Genomic DNA, 26,099 nt, shown 5'->3' on the forward strand with positions numbered 1-26,099 from the left:
TGAATCTTTTCTGTTTTGGTGGGCAACCATTTATAAAAATGTTAATTGGATAAATTATTTGTATTATAACCAGCAGAGATTCATTAACTACACTAGAGATGCTGTCAGAGCCTTAGCAGAGCAGTTAGGTAAAACTAGTCTTATGATCTGGCAGAACCGGATGGCATTGGACATGTTGCTGGCTAAGGAGGGAGGTGTTTGTAAAATGTTTGGATCTACCTGTTGTACCTTTATTCCTAACAACACTTCCCCAGATGGATCTGTCACTCGAGCTTTACAAGGACTCCAAGCCTTATCTGAGAAGCTCGCTGAGAATGCTGGTATTGACAACAACTTCACTTCTTGGCTGGAGGGAATGTTTGGTAAATGGAGTGGTCTGATCCAGTCCATATTCATCTCAATGGCTGTGATGACTGCTATTTTGGTTACCTGTGGTTGCTGTTGGATTCATGTATTAGAGGCCTTTGTCAACCCCTTATTGATACAGCAATAACAAACAAATGTATCAGTCCATTTCACAGGATGACCAGGACCCTGAAACTCCTCCAGAGCCAATGAAGGAAGACCTGACTGTCTTTTACCGACTATGATAAATTTGTCCTAACTTCTGAACTGTAAGGCATGAATGACTCCAACATTGAAAATTCCTACAGAAAGTGATGTTGTGATGACTGTTTGCCCATAAAGACAGAAAGTTATGACATTTATTTCTCACTTCTACAAGTTATATTTTAGCGTGCTAATTATTTTATGTTTGTGATTGTGATCTTGTTTGTTGTTTAATCATAGTTAGGATTTATGATTTTACTGTTTTTCCTATAATAGTAATTCTGATCTTTCTGTGTGCTTTACCAGAATAATAATCATTAATGATCTGCTAAACATTTTCACATAGTAGTTATGCTAAGCATAAACAGGAGGGATGTGTTAGAGAAATTAAAATGTTACCCTCAAGTTTATTAATCTGCTTTACTTTAATGTAAGTCAAAAACACTGTTGAGTAGGGCCTGTTACCTCTTGCCTCTTCCTAAGGTCAGTCTGTTCTGACCTTCACTTTCTGATAAGACACTTAGTATCGAAACCCAGATGTTTTGCAGTTTCATGGGAAACTGCCTCCTCTTTCTTCTTCTATCACATGACTGTTTGTATCATAGTATTAAAATGATGTGCTGCCCAGCTAAGGGCCAGTGATCCTCATGCTGTACCAAGGTGCTGTTTGACTGTTACTCCTTGCAAGTAAAACTTCTATATAATCTTACCGAAGTTCGTCCTCTGAGTCTATTTGTTAAAGAATTTACCTAACAATGCCTAACAATTAGCAGGCGTGTGGGTCTGACTGGAACATGACGGTTTTCCTACCTGCCTATCAAAAGCCTTTAGATCCTGGAAGACTTTAGAGGGAAAGTTTCTGAGAGAAAGAGACAGAAAATCAAACTGACGGCAAGTCTGTTCACGTCAGTCACACCCAGACACACCAAACTACGCACGCGCGCACATACACATGCACACACACACACTGAGTATGGACAAACCAGTGTGTTCAGGCCAGTCCCAGCTAAACACACATTAACCAACAGCCACAGACACACACAGATGTGAGGGCACATACTTGTTGACTGTCATTTGCTGTATGACTTGGCAATGAGGCAGTCGTGGTTTGGAATATTTTACTGTAGGTGTGCTGGACCTTTAACGCTGATTTTTGGGCCCCCACAACCAGAACCTGACCCCCCAAGAGGGTCTGACATAATATTTTTAGATTATTACATTAAAACAACAATAACAACAACAACATGTTTTGTGTCAGAGTTCACACCTCTACAAAATGACTGAAAAGAAACAAAAAAGATCAAACCATTAAATCCAGATGTGTCAGAGTTACTGACATCACTGACATCACAAGACACTGACAGACCAGAGACCACCCTCACCCCTTTAAATCCAGATCCAGATGTGTCAGAGTTACTGACATCACTTTCTATCAGGCTGAGAAATCACATGACTCTGATAAAGTCTGACATTAAAAATAAAATTGGATCAGTACTCACAGGTCTCCAGGTCTCCCCTGTCTTCTTCCAATGTTTTCTGAGCAAACAGCTGCAGCCTCTGTGCTTTGATTGGTTACTCACTGTGGCCCCGCCCCTTTCCATTTACTGGAAATCACCTGTGTGATTCAGGAGGCGTGAACAGGTGAGAAGAGTATGAGGAAACAGTTTAGGCTGAGGACACACCTTTGTTCAGTAGATAAACAAGACACACACACACACACACATAAAAACATCAATTCACATTTGGTCCATCCATGAAGATCTGAACCATGTTTTCTTTGGGCAGATTTTCAGTACTACTCAGACTGATTTAAGGTCTAATGCAGTGCAGATCTTGTCCCAACTTAGTCCCCATCCCATAAACAGACATGAAAGTCACATTGCTTTGATTGTGTTGTTCTGTTAAGGCTCTCATCAAAGAGAAGGACATAGTGATCTCTATCAGAGGAGAGTTTTTTATAAAGCTGTTTGAAATGCGGAGCCAAACCATGCGTACAAATGTACATGGACTTTGGTGGTCCACAGGCAAAAGTCTTTGCAATTGGAGAACATTGCAGCAAACAGCACAGCTAAAAGGAAAGAAAAAAGAAAGAGATTGAAGTCAAACACATTTTTATTGGTGAGGGTGAGACTATGTGTGTTTTCAAAAGTACAGTCACCACAAAGTCAGATTTCAGCACCTCCTTTGACTGGGAAATCATTTTGAAGCACATAAAATCATACAAAGATAAATCTTTGCATACAGATCTGTGACTGTCAATCAAACTTTGGCATTTGGTACTTTGCTGCACTGAACCTGAGAATCTCAAAATGATGTCATAGGTAAAAGTTCACATCATTTCATTTACCTGTCCCTTCACTGGAATTGAAAGAGTAGAGACTCCATCATGTTCAAACACCACAGGACCTCAGCTTTTAACGTGCTCTCTCTGTATTTATATACGCATCAGAAACCAATTAGCTTATAGCCTACATAAGTTAACACAATTTTTGATTTCCAATGGGGGACATACAATATCTTGGTAAGCCTCCTGATACCACTGATAGGGCTGCAATAAACCATTATTTTGATCATCCAACAACTGACTGATCCACTAATTATATTTCACCAATTAATCAATCAGTAGGCTTTGTTCTATTACTCACTTTTTACAATTGGAGAAATATATGGAGTTACACATATTCTAACTAATAAATGAGGTCATCACTTCAGCTTTTGGAAATGTCCAACAATGATATTACTATTGTACAATTACTAGGATTTTTTACAACACAAAAATATAGATTAGAATAAGTATTATATTGATCTTTCAAATGTAGTGGAGTCAAAGTAAGAAGTTTCCCCAAAAAATGCTCCTCAAGTAAAGTACAAGTTCTCAAAAACTGTACTTAAACACAGTACTCAGGTACATTTACTTCATTACTGTCCACCTCTGCTGAGGACCAGCAGCATTAAAGGCTCAGTGTATGAACTCCCTTGTGACAGCCACATGTCTGTTGTTGTTTCCTTCATCTATAGTGTCCATGACATCCTCAGGACTGCACACAAAACGCTCAGTGCAGCCCTGAGGACACACAGACATCACAAGGACACCCTGTGTCCAACAGCCCCAGTACAGCTTTACAGAGAGTGAAGTCTTAGCAGGTCATCACACACTGCATCATGAAATTTATCAATGTGTCTTTTTCCTGTTACTTCATTTTCTTAGTATGTTTGAAATAATCGTCCTGTATCTAATGATCTAAAAACAATAGTCAGGTATAATATGAAACATAAAAAAATACTGTTTGTAAATTGCAGCTGGTTGAAGTTGAGACTGTAGGACTGTGGAACAAAAACAAAAGTGCAGCTACAAATATTTTTAAAACTAGTTCTAAAATGATCCACATGTCTCACCTTGACATAGGGCACTCTGTTTTTGTCCTCATGAACAGAAAGGTTGGTCTTTGATACTGCAAAAAGTCCAACTAAAGATTAGATGGGAGTTAATCATGATGTTTGTGTTAGTGTCTCAACAAGCCATAAGAAATCATCACATACCATCCAACAGGTCCCTGATTTTGTCCATATATATTTCAAAGTATGAAACCTGTGAAGTCAAATTCCCTAATGAAACCCAACCAATACTGTGACATGGACCTGTTGTCATTTAAAAGCCAATGAGGGCCAGATGACGACACATACTTTGATATGAAACTCCATGGAATCATCCATTGAATAAATGGAGTTGAAGATCTTGTACAATTCTGGGAATTATTCCCATCATGTCTGTGTTGTGAAGTTTCCCCTTCATTAGAAAATGATGAAAACAAAATGAGTAGAGCAGCAAAAATCTGAAGAAGAAATGTAGTTATTTGTAGTGGAAATGACAACAGCTTCAAGTTGACTCCATTGTGTGTGTTTTGCCAGAGGATGTCTGGCCATAAGCAAATATTGTTCCGTCGTATCCCTCCAGAACATCTATGGACACCAAGACAAAAACCAATGAAATAAGACTTTTAGTATGAAGGTCTGGGCTTATACTTCCTAAGTTTTAATGTGTGAGCTACTGAAGCTGCATCTGTTCTGTTGGATAACTCACGTCTGACAATCCTCTGAGCCACAGCATTGTAGAACTGCACCTCAGTCGTGCTGGACTAGAACACTCGGTCAAAGTGATATGGTTTACCCTGTGAAGAGGAGGAAGTTGGGATATGTACGTAGCAGTAACACATACCATCAAGAAGGTCCACATGACTACAGCCCTCATTAGTCCACTGCATGTGAGCAATTCAAATAGACAGGTGGGATGTTGAGTTTTGTTGACTGGTACAATTACACAATTACACAGGCAGGTTCTCTTGCTGTGCCACCTCAGCGACTCAATCAAAGAGGATTTAATACCAGAGGACGTTACATTTCAAATAAAACCCATCAACATAATGAAGGTCCAGTGCATTCAAGAAGGATTCAGACCCCCTTCACTTTTTTCTTGCCCCCCCCCCCGGGCCACCTCCGAGCTGTTCAGCGGTCTGAAACGACACACCACCTCGATAGCACGTTCGGCCGGGTCCGCCGTGGATGGATGAGTGGATCTGGCTCCAAACTAAGCCGACAGATGGCACCAGCAAAAAGAGGGTAGGGGCACTAGTCTGATAGACCCAAAAACATGAGATGATGGATGGAGACAGAGTAGACAGACTAGACAGAGGGAAGAAGAAAACTAATGTTGGTTGACTAGACTTTACTTTTATCAGAACAGAATTCAAAATCCATGTGACTGGGGAGGGACTTAAAAAGACTAGTCTACATGTGATATGAACAGAAGGGTCACATGGGATTTTAAGATCTGAGAAACGTGATTATTGATCTTTTGTGTGTCTTTGTGTCTCTTTGCTTGTTGTAACTCCAGATGAGGAACAGATTTACAGCTGCTTTAGCAGAAGGAACTTTAATTTGATTTTCTTAGTTGCTGTGTTTCATGGAAAGACTCAAGAGCTCATGAAACAGTTGATTATTCTGGAAATCAGCAGAGCAGCAAAGGTTTTGTGTGGATGTGAACCTGCTGCACAACTGGAGACCAGAGCTTCACATTTGAAGGCAAACTGCCATATACTGCCAATGTAATGTAGACTAGCCTATGTATCTGGATTTGATCACCTGCCTTTATTCCACAAATCATCTGGAGCTTCATTAGCACATTGAAAACATTATAGTGGCTGTTTGTGCTGTGTGTGGCGCCACCGTGTGGACAGTCAGTAACAGTTACACCAAGCTGAGAAAAGTCCAACCTCTTGTTTTCATTGTGACCAGTTACTGATTGATTTGTAGGCTTTGATCAAATTCATATGTGGAGATGATGATTGATGTGACTGAGTTTGGACAAAGTACAAATATACAAGTATCTTATATTTACACTAAAAGTACTTTATTAGGCCATACATACAGTATATAATACTCCTAATATTTGGATGGTGGACTACATGGTCTGTGAATCTTTTAGTCTTTGGATTTTCTTTTGAAAAGCAGATATTAAAAAAATAAAAAAGACTGGTTATTTGATTTGTGTTTTAAAATCCAAAAGTTAAAAAAATTGAAATACAGCCCTGTTGGGGTCATGAGGTCAAAAGTACAATTGTTGTCATTGTGTAACATGATTTGAAGACACTACCATGTTTGTGTAAGATGTTTTAGCAGGTGTCTGTTTTACCAGATAAACCACATAACCTTTTGACCTGTGTAAATGATGAGCTGAAATTTCTAACTGCACCCACGCATCATGTGCTTTGTTTGTTCCTCACTATAAAAATAAAGGACTGCTCAGTGAAAGGAGGCAAAGGAGAGTCAAGGTCGCATGGGGGAGAGAAGAAAGTCTCTTCTCTCCGTCTGCAACTGAGTCCTTTTTCACTTGCAGAGCATATACTCGGTACAAAGTTGTCATGTGTTTCATTGCCTTCAGGGAAAAGAACCGAGTCAGTGTAGCGTATACCTGACATATTTATTGGTGTTTCTGCCCGGTTTCCAATACAACAGTTTGGATGAAGAGGAGGACGAGGACGCCGTGAATCTGTGCACAGTCAGCCGTTAGACGGCTGGAGAAAATCCACCCACATGAATTCGTTGGGAGGTCGGCAGGTCCCCGTCTGGAAAGATCCTCTCAGCCCTACTGTCTGACGGAAACCTTGAAGGCAACCTTCGCGTCAAATCAGGTAAAAATCCGCGGGTGAAACTGTGAATGGACGTCAGAAAAAACAATGTGTGAGTCTAAATTAAATACCGTTGCAGAGCGGGATTAGAATCAGATTGATTCAAATTGAAAGTTGTTAGACAAGTTTTGTAAAAGGGTGGACACCTAATCCTCATCTGTCAGTGTCTAAGACTAATGACATGTACTGGGAGGAGCTGAAACAGTTTTTAAATGAAGCAGAAAGCATTTATGATTGGCACGAGGACGAGGGGGGCTGGTTCAGTAATAGTGTGGGAAACTGCTTTTACAAAAACCTAAATTGGGTTGTAACTGCCACTCCCCGTGCCCACATGGGGGAAAGTGAACGAGAATGAGTGTTGCTACTGGAGGACCTAGATCCGTGCTTGGCTGAAGTGCCAAGCAGTTTCTGGTCCCGAGGCAAGACTGATGTAGGCTTAATGACCACTGCCTCAGAAGTCATGATAAAACCCAAATCAAACTACAGGCCCAGAATAAAACAATACCCATTGAAGCCTGATGCTTTGGCGGGAATTAGGCCCGTAGTTCAGGAAATGTTAGATGCAGGAATTCTAGTAAGGGCCCCACAGGCCCAGTGCAACACTTCCATATTTCCAGTCAAGAAAGCCGATGGCAAAAGCTGGAGAATGATTCAAGACCTGAGAGAGGTCAATAAGGCAGTTGATAGCAGAGCACCATGTGCCCCAGACCCCCATAACCTGATGAATCAGTTGAAACCCAAAATGAAGTGGTTCACAGTAGTAGACCTTAGCAATGCTTTCTTTTCTATACCAGTACATCCGAACTCACAGGGATGGTTTGGTTTCACCTTTGAGGGAAAGAAGCTCACATACACTAGGTTACCCCAAGGCTATGTGGATAGTCCCACTATATTTGCTTCTGAATTAGAAAATTGCTTGTCTACATTCCACATGCCTACACACAGCCAAGTTTTGACTTATGTTGATGACATCTTAATCGCATCAGACACCCAGCAACACAACAAAGACACTGCAATAGCGCTGTTCAAACACTTAGAAAAAACAGGTAACAAAGCATCCCCAGAGAAATTGCAGTGGGCTACCTCTGAAGTTGTATTCCTAGGTCATAAACTAACACCAGAAGGCAGAGCCCTGACTGAATCCAGGAAAACAGCTGTTCAGCAAGCCTGTAAGCCTATCACTAAGCAACCGATGATGCAATTCTTAGGACTGTGTAACTATTGTCAACAGTGGATTCCAAACTATGCTCAGGTGACACAACCCCTGTTAGACTTAATTTATGAGACCCCAATGGCCATGAAGCAGGAAATAAAGTGGACTCCTGAAGGCGAGCAGGCTTTCAGTGAGTTAAAAGGAAAACTAGTGACCACACCAGTTTTAGGCCTACCAGATTATAGTAAACCTTTTGTCCAGACAGTAGACTGTAAAGGGAAATTCATGACCTCAGTACTGACCCAGATGTCAGGTGGAAAGCAGAAACCTGTAGCCTACTATTCAAAGAGGTTAGATCCTGTAGCATGTGTTTTGCCAACATGTGTTAGAGCTGTGTGCGCAGCTGCAATGGCAGTACAAGCCTCAGCAGAAGTGGTACTTTTTCACCCACTTACACTGCTAGTCCCACACTCAGTTGACTTGCTCCTGACAGAGACCAAGATGTCATTTTTGTCACCAGCCAGACATCTGTCTGTCATGGCTCTCTTAATATCTCAGCCACATTTGACCATAAAAAGATGTTCTGCACTTAATCCATCTACCCTACTGCCCACAGCTGAGGAAGGCACACCACATTGTTGTATTACAAACACTGAAGAGACGTGCAAACCTCGTAGTGATTTGAAAGATGTCGCTCTAGCTGAAGGAGAAGTGTGGTTTGTAGATGGTTCCTGCTCTAAAAATGAAAAGGAGAAAATATGTGTGGGTTTGCTGCAGTATCACAACAGGACGTTTGTACAGCAGGTCAACTCCCTTCACATTTCTCAGCACAGGCTGCAGAGATAATTGCTCTAACTTAAGCATGCAGACTAGCAGAGGGAAAAAGTGTTACAGTATACACAGATAGCCAATATGCTTTTCAACGCTCCTTTTCTTTGCTGCACAATGGGCTCGCAGAGGAACGAAGACAGCTGGAGGACAATCAGTTAAACATGCCTCCCTCCTAAAAGAGTTATTGCAAGCTATCATGTTGCCAAAGCAGGTTGCTATCTGCAAATGCGCCGCACACACACAAGGCACAGACTTTGTGTCAAGAGAAAATGAGAGGGCAGACGCAGCAGCAAAGGCAGCTGCACAGGGACAATTCGGCAAATGTAATCTATATACTGTAGAAGAAGTGAAACAGCCCATAGACCATGAGGTACTTTCAGTTCGAGTTAAAAAAACATTGCTCATACCACCCCCAGAGTGCAGGATTAGTTAAAAGAACTAATGGCACTATAAAAATGAGACAATCCATGGAGCAAACGGGAAGGACATGGGTAGAATGCCTCCCCCTGGTAAAAATGTACATGTGGGTTACACCAACAGACAAAGGTCTGACCCCATTTGAAATCCTTTATGGAAGGCCTTTTACACTTCCCATTTGCAAAGATGTGTGTGAAAAACCTCAAGGAGAAACTACTCTTGCAGAGTGGATGAGTAAAATGCTAAAGACTAAAGAAGTTGTGGGTGCAAATAATCTGCCAGATGACCTTTTGTCTCCACAGCAGGAGACACTAGTAACTCCTTTTATTGTTGTTCTAATACTGTTTTGCTTATTTACTACATGTATTCTGCCATGTATTAAGTCAATGATTACCAAAATGTTCACTAAAGCCTTTGTGTCCTATACTCTCCTACAAACAATTCTACTGGAGGAAGAGGACCGAGTGTAAGAGAGATGTGTATATATTTCCTTTTATTTTTATTTTTTTTACTTTTTATCTATATAACGTTTTAAAGTAGCAAGCCACAAGGTGACTGCCCTGGCGAGGGAGTCGGCTGGGAAAAGGAGGGGTTTTTCGCCCAGCCTTGCTACATCCTTATTCATTACTATTATTCATTTTTATTAATTATTTTTATTGTTTGAAGGCTTGAGTTTATGCCGTTTCTAGCATTAACACTGTTAGTTTAGGACCTATGTGATTTCCTCCACCCCCTCCGTAGTCTGTCACAAATGACGGCGGCCAAGAAAATCTTATGAAGTTGGGTTAGCCTGATATATGTTTCACAATGGCAAACGAGGGAAATGTTGGGGTCATGAGGTCAAAAGTACAATTGTTGTCATTGTGTAACATGATTTGAAGACAATACCATGTTTGTGTAAGATGTTTTAGCAGGTGTCTATCTTATCAGATAAACCACATAACCTTTTGACCTGTGTAAATGATAAGCTGAAACTTCTAACTGCACCCATGCATCATGTGCCTTGTTTGTTCCTCACTATAAAAATAAAGGACTGCTCAGTGAAAGGAGGCAAAGGAGAGTCAAGGTTGCATGGGGGAGAGAAGAAAGTCTCTTCTCTCCGTCTGCAACTGAGTCCTTTTTCACTTGCAGGCATATACTCGGTACAAAGTTGTCGTGTGTTTCATTGCCTTCAGGGAAAAGAACCGAGTCAGTGTAGCGTAAACCTGACAAGCCCTTGTTCCGTTTTTGTCTCTTTGTTATTGTTTATTTTGTTTTATTACATAGAAAAAGGAAATCAAACCAGTTGTTAAATTTCATTTATCCCCTTTAGACCCATGAAAAAAAGAAATGGCTTGTATTTCAATATTAGTTTTTGTTGACCAGAGCAATACACCATTTTTCAAAACAATAAAAAATAATGTAATAATAATAATCAATTATCAAATATAACCTGTAGAAAACTGAATAGCACTTCCATTAACTTCACAGCTGAACTAAGGCTGATGATAGCCAATGAGGACCCAGCAGCAGAACTAGCTGCGTTGTGGACTCTACTTCAAATGACTTTTCTTTACCTGGAAGATGCGACAGAGTTTTTCCACAGTCATGTCTTCCTCCCTAAGACACACTCTTTGATTGTTTCCACTTTTTCTGTGTCATGTTGAGATAAAAAGGGAAACGCTCTGCTGACATTTCTAAGATGATAAAAAGCTGTTTGACTGCTTTTCTTTCTATGAGACCAAACTTCAATCAGTCTATAATAACACCCAGACTGGAGACCCCTGTTATTACCTTTTTAGTCAGATTTCTCATTTTACTACTTATCATTTCTCTCTTTAGTTCAGGGCCCAGAAGGAAAATTTCACTTTGGTCTTTGTTTAACTTCAAAAACTGTCCATTTAAATCCATTTATTAAAAACAAGCAGACCCAACATCAGGAAGCTCAGAGGATCTGGATCTGATGGTTCTACAGAAATGTACAGCTGAGATTAATAAAGTACTTAATAGAGTATTTATTCTTCTTCTTCTATTAACCTCAGCCTCAAAATGGTCAAAGGTTAAAATCATCTTTATATTACGCTGATAACAACATGCACAGGATTTGTAGCAAGAACAGTTGTGGTGAGCAACTAAAGGTTAGTCCCAGATTTCTGGTTTAGACTCAGGTCCAGGTCCAGACTCAGGTCCACATCCAGCTTTATAAACAGGGTTCACGTGTCAAACTCAAATATGCAAAAAAGCATTTGTTGCATTTCTTTTTGGCCATATGACAGAGGGCTGATATTCTATTGGTCATATTTCTGTTTTGCATTAAACGGAAGAATATTCATTAGATCCTATATTGGTTCTAAAAAGGATTTGATAGGAACTTTTCCATGGATATTATTGAAAAGAGCTTAGGGTCATGGAACCAGAAGTTTGAAGACATAGAAATATGCTTTCAAGTTTTTCTTGCCTCATGGGTTTACATGATCTTAACAAGCAAAGCAATTCAACATGATATTAAAGAAAAGATTTGGCCAACAGATGATCCCAGATCCTTGTGATGGACTGGTCACCTGTCCAGGGTGGACCCCTGCCTTTCACCCAAGAGAGAGCTGGGAGAGGCTCCAGCAGATCCCCGTGACCCTGGCTTCCAGGAAAAAGCGGGTACAGAAGATGGATGGATGGATGGATGATCCCAGATGTTTGCTTTATTGAACATAATATACAGTCACTGACTGAACAGATTTGGGTTGGGTGGAAGCACTGAAAACATATCCCAACATAGTGCACATCAAATCCATTCTAAAACATTCCAATATTTCCATAAGGCCATGAATGGATCAACAATATTAAACAAGAAATTCAAACATTCCAACACAAGGTCAGCTTCAAATATGGACCACAGAGCAAACACATTCCCTGAGGTATTCTGTGCTGGTTTTCCTTTTGCAATTGATTGTGGCTTTGTTCCTTTTGTCTTCACTGACTTTTGAAAGCAAAACTATCATCCAGTCAATTTTGTTATGGGATATTATTCCCATCAGGACATGAATGCAAATGAAGGAATAAACAATAGGAAACAATCCAATATTTCCCAACAGAACAGTCAAGTCAGCTGAAAACATATTCAAAACAAAGTGCATTCCCAAAAGTCTTCTTTGGTTGTTGACCTTTTTAAGTCCCATTTGTTTGGTTGATTTTGTCTTCGTTTGCTTTTCAATTCATTCAATTTCTCATCCAGAGATTTTTCCACTTCCACCATTTCTGCTTTCTTTTCCTTTGCTCCCTTCTTTAAACTGTTAGATGTGACAATTAGAGTTAGCTTGGCTGTTTTCTCTGCCTGGAGGGCCAATTTTTCAGCAGAGGTCTCAAGTGCATCTATGTCATCTTTCAGTCTTTTCTTCTTCCTTTTAACTTCCTCAATTTCATCCAGCACATATTTTCTCTGAGTGGTTTTTTCCACATCATCTCTCTTTCTTCTCATATCCTCAAGATGTGGAATGTATCTCTGTCGGGCACCACCACCTGACATCAATAGCTGTTTGTCAGTTGGGACATTCTTGGTGCCACCCACAGCCCTGAGGTCCAAAATGCACCTCTGGGCCACGTACCGATCTTCTGAAAGGTTCTGATCCTCAACTTGACGGCCGATTGAAAATCCACACTCTACAGAGGCTTGGCCATGTGAGAGGAGGAGGAGTTGGCGGCAGAGTCTCCATAGCTTTTCATATGGTTTCTGTGTGGACTTCCTGTCATGCCAAAATGTGTCAACCCTGTCTGCGTATGGATCCAAGTGGGAAAACTGTGAACTCTGAAGCAGCAATATCTCATCTATGAATTGACCATAGAGTCGAGTTAAGTCGTCACAGTCTTCTTCATTTACACGGTGGACATGCACAAGGTTTGTCAAAGCCTTCCTGAACTTAGTTATTCCGACACCTGCATCTTTGAAGGCTATTTTCCTTGGATCCAGGAAGGAAAGGTGAGAGACGAGGATATTTGACGGGGGGACTTCTCCATCAACTTCTGGACAGTTAAAACCAAGAACTTCTACCTGCTCCTGTGAGGCCTGGGCCCAACAAGGACAAATCCATAAAACAGTTTCAAGTTAATATTGAAAAACAAACATAGTGATGCTCATTTCTGATGATCTCAGTTTCTGTTTAGAGTTAAATGCTTAAATTGAATGAAAATCTCCATATATATTGTATTTGTAAAGTGGTTTCCACAGGACATATCTACTAGTAATATGCATTGCAGGACTATGGGAAACTAAATAGTTTGGGTCAAATTGATTTGATTAAATGAAGTTTGGATTCAAACCAAAAAATACCTGCTGGGGATTGTTTTCCAGAATCTTCTCCATCAGGCTGTTAAAGATGTTGCTGCTCATGGTCTCATCAAGAAAAGGCAGAGATTTCAAACGTGGGTCAAGTGTAGTGCTCATATGAAGAAAGTGCACAAGTATTGAGTCAGATTCTGGGTTTCTTTTCATGAAGTCAGACAAAATGGCAGATTTGACATCTTTACCAACTGTTGGATCTGTGTCAATAACTTTCATAGACTCCAGGATGGTGTGTTTCAGTGGCATTATCATTGAAAATGTTGGCAGCTGCTCTGTGCTCAACAGAGTTGGGACCAAGTTCAGTGGTTTAAGAACCTGAATGATGTCCTCAGCTACTTTTCCATCTTCATCAGACAGAGGAACAATGTTGTTTATGTTCCTCTTAACACTCCTGTCTGGAAGTGCTGAGAAAACAGCAGCCTGTTGTTCAAGGTAGCACTCATGCATTGTCATAGCTTGAGTTTGTGAAACACCTTCGACAGATGATCTGCGCTTTGTCTCCGACACACAGTCCATTGGTGGACTCCACTGGAAAACCACAATGCTCCCACTCAGCAGACTTAAATGTGTCCGGGGGTTCTGCGATCTCAACACTATGAGCAGCAGCTTCCTGCGGACAATAAACAGCCGAGTGTGATCGATCAGACTCAAGTCACATGACGCGCAGCTGTGGGATTTTACAACAGAGCAAATGGTCACTGTCTTAAACTAATGTGGGGGTTGAATGTTTGCTTGACCCTTTCATGGTATGTGGTTCTGTCTGTTTATTGGTTTAGTGCTTTGGGGTAGAAGGTTGTAAATGACTGCCAACAATTTGTTTCTTTGATGGTAAGAAGACTGAAGATAGTACCTGAACAAACAATGTGGGTATCTGTTCAGGATTAGTCCAAAGTACGGTATATAAACTGGTCTTGTAACACAGACGGCAGAGGACTTCTGCAAGGTCTTCCTCTCCGGGCCCGTGATTAAACCTGAGATGATTCATCACACTTGTGGTTGTTTTCTGAGAATTAGCAACTCTCAAACTTAAAGAAATTTCTACCACACAGGAAAACCGTCACTTTAGAGAATATTATTTAGAACAACATTGACAACAAAAGCTCGTATTACTCATTACTGATACTGATGAATAAAATGAGTTAAAATGAGTCAGAGATAAGTGACATCAACCTCAACAATGGGCAGCAGGGGGCGGATGAGGACCGCTGGTGTTTGTGATATTGTTTCACCCCGAGATATTACTATTGTACAATTACTAGGATTTTTTACAACACAAAAATATCTAGATTCGGCAGAAACAATGAGATGACAGACAGACATCACATCTCCTTTTGTCAGACATATGGATATGGAACAAAATAAAGGGAAGTGATCAGACATTTGATTCTTGGAGAAATGATTTAATCCCAACATTAGCTCCCTTAAAAAAAACCTTCTAATGCTATAATAATCCAAACAGTCCTGAGCTAGATGAAGCTTTATTTCTGTGCAAACCAAACTATCACTTTAATGGAATGATTTCTTTCTTTTTACATTCACTAATAAACAGATTTTCTCATTAGCTAGCTCCACACTGGAGAGCAGCTTAAAGTTGGAATTCTAACTCAAAGTCACACTGACACGTTTTTTCAGATTTAATACTGTAAAGCTGCTTTAAATCAGTGGTTCTAGAACTTTTTAGACCAAGTTCTGTCATGAGTCCCCGTTTGGGACTTCCTGCCGGGGACCTTTATTGTTTAGAGACTTCCTTTTCCCTGTGCACTGGTCCCCGGCAGCTTCACTTTTGCAATTTGTGTTCATTAGTTTCACCTGTGGTTTATTGTTTATCCCGTTCACCCGTGTTTAATCACCTGTTGTGTTTCGCCCTATTTATACCTCCCTCTTTCCTTTGTTCCCTGGTGAGGCATTAGTTGTGGTTGGTTTCTGTGATAGTTACCGTTATAGTTGATGTGAGTTGCGTTAGTGAGTTTTCATGACGACTGTCCCATCCGGTAATTCCTTAGTTCTACCATCTCATCTGGTTCCCTAAATTTGTGTATATTGTTTGCCCTGGAAATCCCAGGAGGAAATACACCTATTTGGTTCTGCATTTGGGTCCAGCTTCTCCTGCACCCACACACACACCCCAGTTTGTGACAAGTTCCACCATAATGACCAACATTAAAATACAGTAGCATAGTGGGCCTAACTATTCAGCTACAGCTCTGCACAGTTAAAAAACCAAGCAGTTTTCTTCCTAAGAAGAAGATTTCTTGTTGTCAGCCACTTTAACATTGGAAATCCACAGTTTGAACATTAGAACTGCACTGTGCTTACACACAGCTGAATAAAAAAGGGAAAGAATGATTCCATTCAAATGACTTGGACCTAAAAGTTAAATAAAAACTGTCCTGTACTTAAATGGACAAAAATACTCAAAGATTCAATGACAATGTGTTGTTTTAACATTCATTTATATTTAATTTAGTGATTCCTCTGTGTACCACAGAGTGTAGAGGGAGCCTGAGATACCACTACTGGGACCCGTACCACACTTTGAGAACCGTTTCTTTAAATCAATGTATTGTATAAGGCGCCATATAAATGAACGTGATGTGACTGGAGTGTCGATTGCAGAGCTGGTGCAAATGTCTCCACATCAACTCAACAGCCTTCGGGACTCACATTTCAATAAGAGCTAACAACAGCTGGCAGCGAACATTCAATCAACATTTCTATGGACTGACCTGCTTCCGATTCCCAAAGTGCCGTCTTGTGTGTAGATCCAGCTGCTTCTCCCTCCACTTTGACAGGTTTACAACAGGCTCTGGACCTGGACAAGTGATGGTCCTTTGGATCTCTGGCAAGACTTTCTTTCTAATCTTCTCTGCTGAGCCAAATATCTGGAAACATGCATTTTCCAGGCATCACGTTTCAGCGGTGTAGTGAATTTAAATATATACATGTATTGAACATGAAGGTTTATTACGTCTAGTTTATGAATTATGAAGATCATCAACCATCTTAATAATTTGGGGCACCAGATCCTTTTTTGGTGGATCAACCAGTCAGTTAATGAGTAATACATGAAATCAGTCTACAATCTGAGGGAGAGTTCTCTGATCCAGTGACGTATTTACTGTGTGAAATAACATCAATGATACCAGTCAGTTGTCTTTGGAAGATTTATTCAGCTATTTTCAATATTTCCACAGGGGGAAACAGAGGGAGAACTGATCAGAGACATGAGCTGAATTAAAGAATCAAACATTATAACAGCAGGTTGTTTGCAGCGGTGGAAAAGAAATCTTGAAATTAATTTATGTTCAGTGTTTGAGTCTGAGGTCTAAACATAGTTTAGGAGGAAGTTCTAGTAATTATGGAGACCAACTGAGATTAGTGTGAGACAACCAGCACAGCCACAGGTTACTTGCTTGTCCTCAGGTTTACTGGGGCTCGGTCCATTCCTCTGTGGGCTTGTCCAGCTGCAGTCTGCCAGCAGGAGTAGGAGAGTAGACGTTCTCTGGAGTCTTGGGCTTCAGGCCTGAGTCCTTTTGTCTCAGTTCCAGAGTTCAGTTCCAAGTGTTCTTTCTCAAATCTACTTCAAGTTCCAGTTCTTCAGTTCGGAGTTGTTCTCTTTTTTTTCTCATTTCTGCTGTGTCTGTCTGTGTAATGTGTTTTTGTGTCTTGCTGCACTGGGCGGGGGAATCCACCTGGTTCATCCTTCATTGTGCATAACACTATGTGACTAGTCCAGGGCGTGCTCCATATTTGGTTCAGTCTCTTGACTGTGATGGGCAGTCTCACTAATCTCTGTGAATCAAGAGATTATCCTATTCTTTCAGTGTTGTATGTTTTAAGACTGATTCCTAAGATGGGAACATAATTTCTTTTTCCACCCAGCAAAGTTTAAACACATGACAAACTTAATAACTAATCAGAGTCAGTGTGAATATTTCAGCACAACATAAATGAAAATCAATGAACTTCATAGTTATATAGAGATTAACTACAAACAGGAATAACATAAACAATGGCACAGCTTCTATATCACACCGTAGTCTGACAATGATGCTCTGCTGGTCTGGTCACACACGTTACATGTTTATCAACCAAAGCAGGAATATAAGGACAGGATATGAAGACCAGTTCATAAGTCATTCTATAGGTTTCAGGTCTTGTCTGAAAAGGGAATAGTCTTAAGGTATTTATGGCAGGAGGTGAGCAGGGGGAGTCTGTTCGTTAAGAGGGGTTCTCTTTGTGAGGGCCGTTGGCCTGGTCTTTGTCAAAACGGGAGTCTTGACATTACAGTACCTGTACCATCCCCAGTTGTTTATTTTAGTGGGTCACAGAGTTTCATAGTCATAAATTGTCAGAGGATATCACTCCTGCCTCACTCAGGAATGTGATAATATTCTCCTGCCTTTGGTTTGCTACAAGTGGGAGGTCAGAGTTTCAGCCTGACAGACTCCGGAGAACATCTACTCTCCTACTCCTGTTGTGCTAACCACTAATCAACCGTGCTGTCCAATTATTCTAAATATCTGCCAACTTAATTTCAAGACCTGTTGAGACTTATAAGGATCTGCAGGAACCTCACATCAAACACAGCCTGTAGTTCTTTGGGTGCAGGTGTTTTCCTGAGCCGAGACAAAAACACAATTTAGAAAGATTTTACAATGAAATGAGCAAAAACACTTTGTAAAATCAGACTTTAAACATTAGATGATGACAATGTTTCAATGTTACTCACAGGATTTGTTTTTGGAAGATTGAATCACTGTTTTCTCATTGAGGCCAAACCTGTTGGAACAAACCTCAGTTAGAAGGTGAGTAAATGAATAATCAGATCCTCATTTCCTCCTTTTTATTTCCTCCTTCTCTCAGCAGGTGTCCACATACAAGGAGTCATCAAACCCTCAACTAGCTCCAGACAATACACTGCACCACCACACATCATGGATCTGCAACGTGTGTGTTCTGTCCAGTCACTGCTGACAATCCCATCAGATTTCTCCTCAGTTCATCACAGGCTGTAGTTTGGATTCATTCTTTCACATGAAATGATCACAAACCTTAAATTGACCTGATTTGCTGATTCAGAGCCCACATGACCTCTGACAGAACCTATGACTCAGCCCACTGCTCTGGTCTTCACTGTGACTTTAAGGTGAACCAGGATTTGGTTCAGACTGGGATCCTGTTTGAAGACTGACTGGATTTTTTCCACTTTGTTGATTGGCTACTGATAAATTCTCATGTGAGACAAACTGATCCTGCTTCAGTGCAAGTTAGCTCTAGATGACTATATTGATCAACCCAGATTCCATGGTGACCGACCAGGCCAAAGTGAACCAGTGTTTGTTGGATTGAAATGCAGGAATTAAGCTCAACCTCAGCTGCCTGACATTGATCTGGATAAAAGACTGTTTTTGTTCCTGACTCACTGACCTCATCAGCAACAGTCGTCTTCACATCAACTCAAACACATGATCACAACAAGCTTCTGGCTGATCTGATTGGCTGACTGTTGTCTCTCTCTCTGTCTTTCTGTCCAATCCTGAAGCCTGTCCCTGTTCTCCTCTCACAGCTTCACTGAGAAGGTTGGAGCTTTACAGGAAATCCTGGATCTTTGCTTTGATACTGACTGGGTTTAGTCCAATCTTGCTGAAATCACCATGGACTGACTGCAGCCCTCTACTGACCTCAGAGTCTGCAGGCTACAGTCTGGTATCTGGACAAGATCACACAGCTGCTGCACTCCTGGATCCTGCAGGTTGTTCCGACTCAGGTCCAGTTCTCTAAGATGGGAGGGGTTGGACTTCAGAGCTGAGACCAGATAACCACAGCTGGACTCTGACAAACTGCAGCTCATCAACCTGAATAAAGAAGCAAAGATGTGACTTTAGAAACCAAAGTTCCTGCTTGAAAGTGTTGAATGTTTCAGAATGTGTTCAGAGCTGAAGAAGGTTTAGAAAGAAGTTTAGAAAGTGGAAACTCCAAACAGCTGAAGCCAACAGGATGCAGGTTCAAAGCAGTCCCATCCAAAAAGGGACAAAGAGCTGTCATTAATATGAATGCCAACATGCTGCTGCTTCAATAAAGACGGAGTGACTTCAGCTCTGAAACTCTGCCAGCTCCACCTGTGGCTCCATCTATACAAACTCATGTTGTGCAGCCACATTTCTCTGAGAGGGAAAACAGCCTTTCCCATGAAGATCCTCAGTGTGGATCAGTCTAATATCAGCCTCATGTCTGCAGTTTAGTGTCAGCACAACTTTCACATCACATTCATCTCAGCACACAACCTAAACATGGGGACTGACCTCAGAGTCTCCAGTCTACAGTCTGGACTCTGTAGTCCACCACACAGCTGCTGCACTCCTGGATCCTGCAGGTTGTTCTGACTCAGGTCCAGGTGTCTCAGATAGGGGGGGTTGGACTTCAGAGCTGAGACCAGATAACCACAGCTGGACTCTGACAAACTGCAGTTCTCCAACCTGAATAGAGAAGCAAAGATCAACTTCCTTTTTTCTTATTGAACAAACATGAACAATAAATAGAACAACACAATATTATAAATACAACACAAGTATAAATAGAAACTGGTCCATCCCGGCTGTTATGATGAAATTAGCTGATGTGTGAATTGATGTCACATTAACATGAAGAAGAAAGTGCCATTTCAACTGACAGTTGACTGACTGACAGTCATTTGGGACTAAAGACTGAATTTAGCCTCAGAAAAATCCAAAGACAGGAAAAGAAAATCAACTTCAATAGAAGTTATGTCTGTGCAAACACTGAGTTCAAACAATAATTCAACACTAAAGATCTACAATAGTAATAAACAGTCAGCAAACTGACTTCAGAGTCTCCAGTCTTAAGTCTGGACTCTGCAGTCCACCACACAGCTGCTGCACTCCTGGATCCTGCAGGTTGTTGTGACTCAGGTCCAGGTGTCTCAGATGGGAGGGGTTAGACTTCAGAGCTGAGACCAGATAACCACAGCTGGTCTCTGACAAAGTGCAGTGAATCAACCTGAATAAAGAAGCAAAGAAGGAGATCCAATGTGACACTGATGTTGATGACAATGAGGATGGTGATAATGATGATGACAATTCTTCTTCTTTTCATTAGAATAATGAGATGAGATCAACTTGATTAATCCCTGAAGGGAAATGTAGAATGATAATAATGAGAAGAATAATATGAGAACAGTCAGAATAATAGTAATAATAGTCTGACTATATCATGATATTATTGTCAGCACATGGGAAGAGAAGCTGCTTTCCAGCCAACAGCAGAATCAATCTAGTTGATGGCTCATACTGTCACAGTGCAGCTTTAAAGTTTCCTGCTTAAAGTTTGTTGACACAGTTCCAAAATGCAGCAAAACAATGCATTGAATTGTTCCTCCTTATTCTATCTGAGCCAAGGAAGCTCCCCCAGGCTCTCCTGTCTCCTGTCTCTTCCCTCTCTGCATCTTCTTCTCTGGCTTTATTGGCTGCAGCCTCAGCACAGAGGTAAAGCAGCAGCAGCAGCAGCTCAGACACTAAACACAGCTCAACCACCTGGACACATGATTTAATCTGTGTGCCTCTGTGCTCCACATGTGCTTTCATTTCTATGGGATCAACTTTATAGAGACACTGTGGATTTGTTCTTCACAATGAGATTTGGATTAGGGAACAAACTGGGTGGACAGTGTCAGGACCAAAAGCTGCTGGCTTCAGTTCAGGAACAAAAACTACTCAAAGCTTCTTCACACAGCATCAGGATTTGAGGCCTTGGCAATGACAACAGGTTGAGAACTGCTTTCTAATGGCCCAGTCCCAATGCACAGACCAGATCATGTCATTGTGTTGGGACTGATCCCCACTGTGTCATTGGCCACTAAACACAAGCTTTGGAATCCCATTCATAGATTGTTGACAACTGACTGTCATATGTTTTCTCTGAGTTTCATCAAGTGAGAAAAATCAGATAGAAATGCAGAGAAAATCCAACATTATCGTCAGCAAACTGATGCTTATTGTGTGGTTTTTGGGACAAAGCAAGACCCAATGTCCACTACAGGGACGTGTTCTTCCCCAGAAACAAATAGGACTTTGTTTCTCACGTCCCAAAGTCTTCACTTCTATTCCAAAATGGAAATATTCCAACCTTTTTCCTTCTGGCTCTCAGGAGGATGTCAGATATTAGTTTGGTCCAATATTGATTGACATATTGTTGGGATCCAAACTTGGACAAACACTGGACAGTTTCAGTGGAAACTGTTTCAGCTTTGGACTGTTTAGAAACACAAAGGATTCAGAACAACTTCCTGAGAGATGACATTTTTGGGACACTCTGTTCTTCAAAGCTTCTATAGAAAGAAACACATCATTATTAATATGACTATTCAATATGAGTGAACACACATTATTGAAGACAGCTCAGTGAAATGAAGTGAAACTGAAGGAATCATTCTTAGTCTGCTGAGAATAGAAGAACAATGAAAACACTGAATGGAACAACCAACATTCACAGGAGCTTTAGTTGTGGATTCAACATCTACGATCTACAATAGTAACAGTCAGTGAACTGACCTCAGAGTCTCCAGTCTACAGTGTGGACTCTGCAGTCCACCACACAGCTGCTGCACTGCTGGATAATACAGGTCGTTCCAGCTCAGGTCCAGTTCTATTAATGGGAGGGGTTGGACTTCAGAGCTGAGGCCACGACTTCACAGTGAGTCTTTGAGAGTCCACATTTAGAAAGTCTGTGAGGACACATATATTAGAAAAGCTGTTATTATGACAGAGACAATATATTGAGTTGAATCACTTGATGTCAAACAGGGACATGTCCTGTTGTGTCTTCACATCAGTGGTTTAGCTGATCTTCTCTCAGTGGGTTGGACATGAAATAAGAATTCTTCTCACTCTCTGTCACCCTGCACACGCTTAATCTTTGTTCTGCTTTCATCTTGGACAGGAAGCAGAGAAAACTGAGTTCCTTTGGAACTTTCACAACAGGCCTGTCCCCGTTTATTCCAATGTTGGACATTTGTTCACATATGGCAGAAAAACATCAGTGTGTGAAGAGAAACAGAAGAAAAATGTGTCCCATGGAAAAACCATTGGAAAGAAAAAGAAGAACTGTGTTCATTCACTGGACAGATAGAAAAAAAACAACAGGAACATCTGCAGCTTTTGGACTGACACCATTTGGAACAGCTCAAGAACATCTGGGACAAAATCCAGCTGCTGTCATTATCACAATAAACAAGAGGAACATTATGGTGATGATCACCCAAGTGAAAAACCAATCTATTGTTTCAGACTTCAATTCTACTTTTAGCAGATAAAGTGTGTTCACACATTTTACCAAGTGTATTTGTGCTTATGTTGAAACGTAGTAAAAGTACATTTTTGGTGAGTCTCCAAAGTACAAGATTAGTCAAAGAGTTACTGAGACAAAAAAAGTAGATTCAAAGTAAATGTTTGCAAAGTTTATTGAAATTATCTCATTACTTCATTAGTCATTTAGCAGATTTCTTCAAAGTGCACTTTACTTTCAACAGATTTTGAAGTATATTTAGTGATATTTTCCAAAAGTCTGCTCATGGTTTTTGTTTTTACTTCAAATTGTGTCATTCTTTTCAAAATATAATACTATGCCTCCATTTAAATTGAGCTATATTTCAGTATACTTATTTAAAGTACATAATGTATGTGTTCCTGGCTGTGGTACAGTGGACTCTTGGAAGTGGTCTAATTCCTGTGGACAAAGTTTCACTTCAAAATACTCTTTCATACTACATGTTTACTTCATGTATTTTGGATGTTTGGACAGAATTCTTCTGAGAACTATGCAGAATCCTGAATATCACTAAAATCCATTTTAGTCGCATAGTGGTACAGCCAAATAATAATTTGACCTCACTAATAGAAAACACAAACTGTTGTTCCTGTTTATTGTTATTGTTGTTACCTTGAATGACTAGTTTTGTTCAAAAGCCCTTAAATGGCTGGATTTAATAGTGTTAGACTTCAAATCAATATTTGTTGGACTGACGTGGTTTGGACTTTGTGTAGGAGTTGAGATTATTTTCAATCCTTTTAGAACGTCTTCAAAGTGCACTGGGCTTTTCAAAGTAAGAGCATTTTAAAACATGCGCACAGGAAGTAGTGCTTTTAATCCAACATCATTTGACTGGAATCTAAGTAAAGTATCTACATTTCAGAATCAGTGTTTGGAGAATGCATTCAGAGGGCATTATTGGTGTATTTATTAAACACACAGTGATGCTTATAGTGGACTTATATTTACTAGGAATATTAATCCAATATCATTGTGTCTTTTAATGCAATATGTTCAACTTGGTTGCAATTTAACACAAAGTCAGTGGCTCATTTTCACAACAAATACTGAAATGCTTTGAAAAATATACTTTGCATATTTTTTTCACAGTTCAAACCTCATATTGTATTTCATACGTAGTTCAAATGAGTTCAGAGTATATTTCAAGTACATTTACTTTGGCTTAAAGTATATTAGTAATACACTGACTGTTTAATGTCACTATATATTTTTTTGCATTTGCAACAAGTCAACTTCAAATGTTTCATGTATATTTTAACAGTAGTGTAGTATTTTGGGCAGCAAAAGTATCCAATAATACGTGAAAAATATGTTTTTCATGTACTAAAGCAGATTTATAGTGCAGCTTCCAGCAACTTCACTGGTTTCATTTTAACACAACTTCAAGTATTTCAAAGTATTTCAAAAGTATACTCAATATACTTTTAGAAAATATACAAAAATAAATTTTTTTCACTTGGGCACATCTGGACTTACTCAGCCTTTCTGCAGTTCCTCACAGCTGGAATCAGTCTCAGTCGTCCCTGGTCTGATGTGTTGTACTTCTTCAGGGCCAACTTATCCAGAACCTGCTCTGACATCTGCAGCATGTAGGCCAGAGCTGAGCACTGGATCTCAGAGAGACTCTTCTCTGATCTGTTTCCTGACTTCAGGAACTCTTGGATCTCCTGATGGACTGAGTGGTCGTTCAGCTCCATCAGACAGTGGAAGATGTTGATGCTTCTGTCAGGAGAGATATCATCTCTGTTCATCTCCTTCAGGTTTTTGATGGCTCTTTGGATGGTTCCTGGACTGGTCTCTGTCTGACCCAGCAGGCCTCCTAACACTCTCTGGTTGGACGTCAGACAAAGGCCATGAAGGAAGCGTACAACCAGGTCCAGGTGGCCACTTTTAATTTGCAGGGATTTCTCCATGGCTCTGAACAGGAAGTGATTCAGAGATAACGTTCTGTACTTTCCCCCCAGGAACGTCTTCAGTACCTGTGTCTCCCTGTTGGTGTAACAGTGGACCATGTAGGCTGCAGCCAGAAACTCTTGAACACTCAGATGAACAAAGCAGTAGACTGATTTCTGGAAGATCACACTCTCTCTTTTGAAGATCTCTGTACAGACTCCTGAGTACACCGAGGCCTCTGGCACATCCAGACCACACTGCTCCAGGTCTTCTTGGTAGAACGGATGTTTTCTTCCTCCAGCTGTTCAAACGCCAGCCTCCCCAGCTTCAGAAGAACTTCCCTGTCAGCCTCCGTCAGCTGCCGTGGACTTGTCTCATGTCCCTCATGGTACTTGTGCTTCTTCCTGTTTGTCTGAACCAGCACGAAGTGTGAGTACAGGTCAGTCAGGGTCTTGGGCAGCTCTCCTCTCTGCTCTGTGGTCAACATGTGCTCCAGAACTGTAGCAGTGATCCAGCAGAAGACTGGGATTTGACACATGATGTGGAGGCTCCTGGATGCCTTGATGTGTGAGATGATTCTGCTGGACAGCTCTTCATCCCTGGACCTCCTCCTGAAGTACTCGTCCTTCTGGGTGTCAGTGAAGCCTCGGACTTCTTTCAGTAAGCCTGTCCACACACGTAGGAGGGATCCAATTGGCCGCTGTGGGTCGGGAAGTTATCCAGACCAGAGCCGAGGGAAGTAAATTCCCCTGGATGAGGTTTGTCAGCAGCTCGTTGACCGAGGCCTCCTGTGTGACATCAGACACCACCTTCCTGTTGTTGAAATCAAGTGAAAGTCTGCTTTCATCCAGTCCGTCAAAGATGAACAGAACTTTACAGACAGCCAGCTGCTCTGCTGTGACCTTCTGTAATGTTGGATGGAAAACATGCAGCAGCCTGAGAAGACTGATCTTCTCATCTTTGATCAGGTTCAGCTCCCTGAACGAAATCAGGACCAGCAGGACTGACGTCTTGATTTTCTGAGCTCTCTGGCCAGTCCAGACTGAACGTCTGCACAGAGAAGGTTTTTCCAACACCAGCGACACCGTTGGTCAGAACCACTCTGATGGGTCTCTGCTGGTCAGGGGAGGCTTTAAAGACCTCGTGGCACTTGATTGGAGTGTCATGGAGGGTCTCCATCTTGGAAGTGGTCTCCAGCTGCCTGACCTCATGTTGGGTATTAACCTCTTCACTCAGTCCCTCTGTGATGTAGAGCTCAGTGTAGATCCTGTTGAGGAGGGTTCCACTTCCTGTTGGATCAGGTCCTTCAGTCACACGTTCACATCTCATCCTCAGACTGGTCTTATGTTGATATAAAACCTCCTGCAGACCAGAGTCCACTGGAAGACAAGAAAAAGGGTCCAATCAAACA

General features: G+C 41.0%; 1 protein-coding gene, 1 long non-coding RNA gene and 1 pseudogene across 2 annotated transcripts; all 3 read right to left on the reverse strand.

The window, feature by feature from the left end:
- Window positions 1-3,508: 3,508 nt before the first annotated feature.
- On the reverse strand, window positions 3,509-10,724 carry LOC113121521 (kinesin heavy chain-like). Its single transcript, XM_026292096.1, is given in 9 exon segments — window positions 3,509-3,613; window positions 3,946-4,001; window positions 4,090-4,138; window positions 4,234-4,282; window positions 4,284-4,338; window positions 4,438-4,509; window positions 4,631-4,750; window positions 5,029-5,134; window positions 10,692-10,724. Coding segments are annotated over 9 exon segments (645 nt in total).
- Window positions 10,725-16,756: 6,032 nt separating this feature from the next.
- On the reverse strand, window positions 16,757-19,190 carry LOC113121477 (uncharacterized). Its single transcript, XR_003294734.1, has 3 exons — window positions 19,132-19,190; window positions 18,180-18,229; window positions 16,757-18,066 (listed from the first exon to the last, which is right to left on the reverse strand). It is a non-coding gene; the product is annotated as an uncharacterized LOC113121477 (long non-coding RNA).
- A 5,069-nt stretch (window positions 19,191-24,259) lies between these two features.
- Window positions 24,260-25,557, reverse strand: LOC113121469 (protein NLRC3-like; annotated as a pseudogene).
- Between the last annotated feature and the right edge of the window lie 542 nt (window positions 25,558-26,099).

The sequence above is a fragment of the Mastacembelus armatus genome, chromosome 20, assembly GCF_900324485.2.
Source record: "Mastacembelus armatus chromosome 20, fMasArm1.2, whole genome shotgun sequence".
Taxonomy (NCBI): Eukaryota; Metazoa; Chordata; class Actinopteri; order Synbranchiformes; family Mastacembelidae; genus Mastacembelus; species Mastacembelus armatus.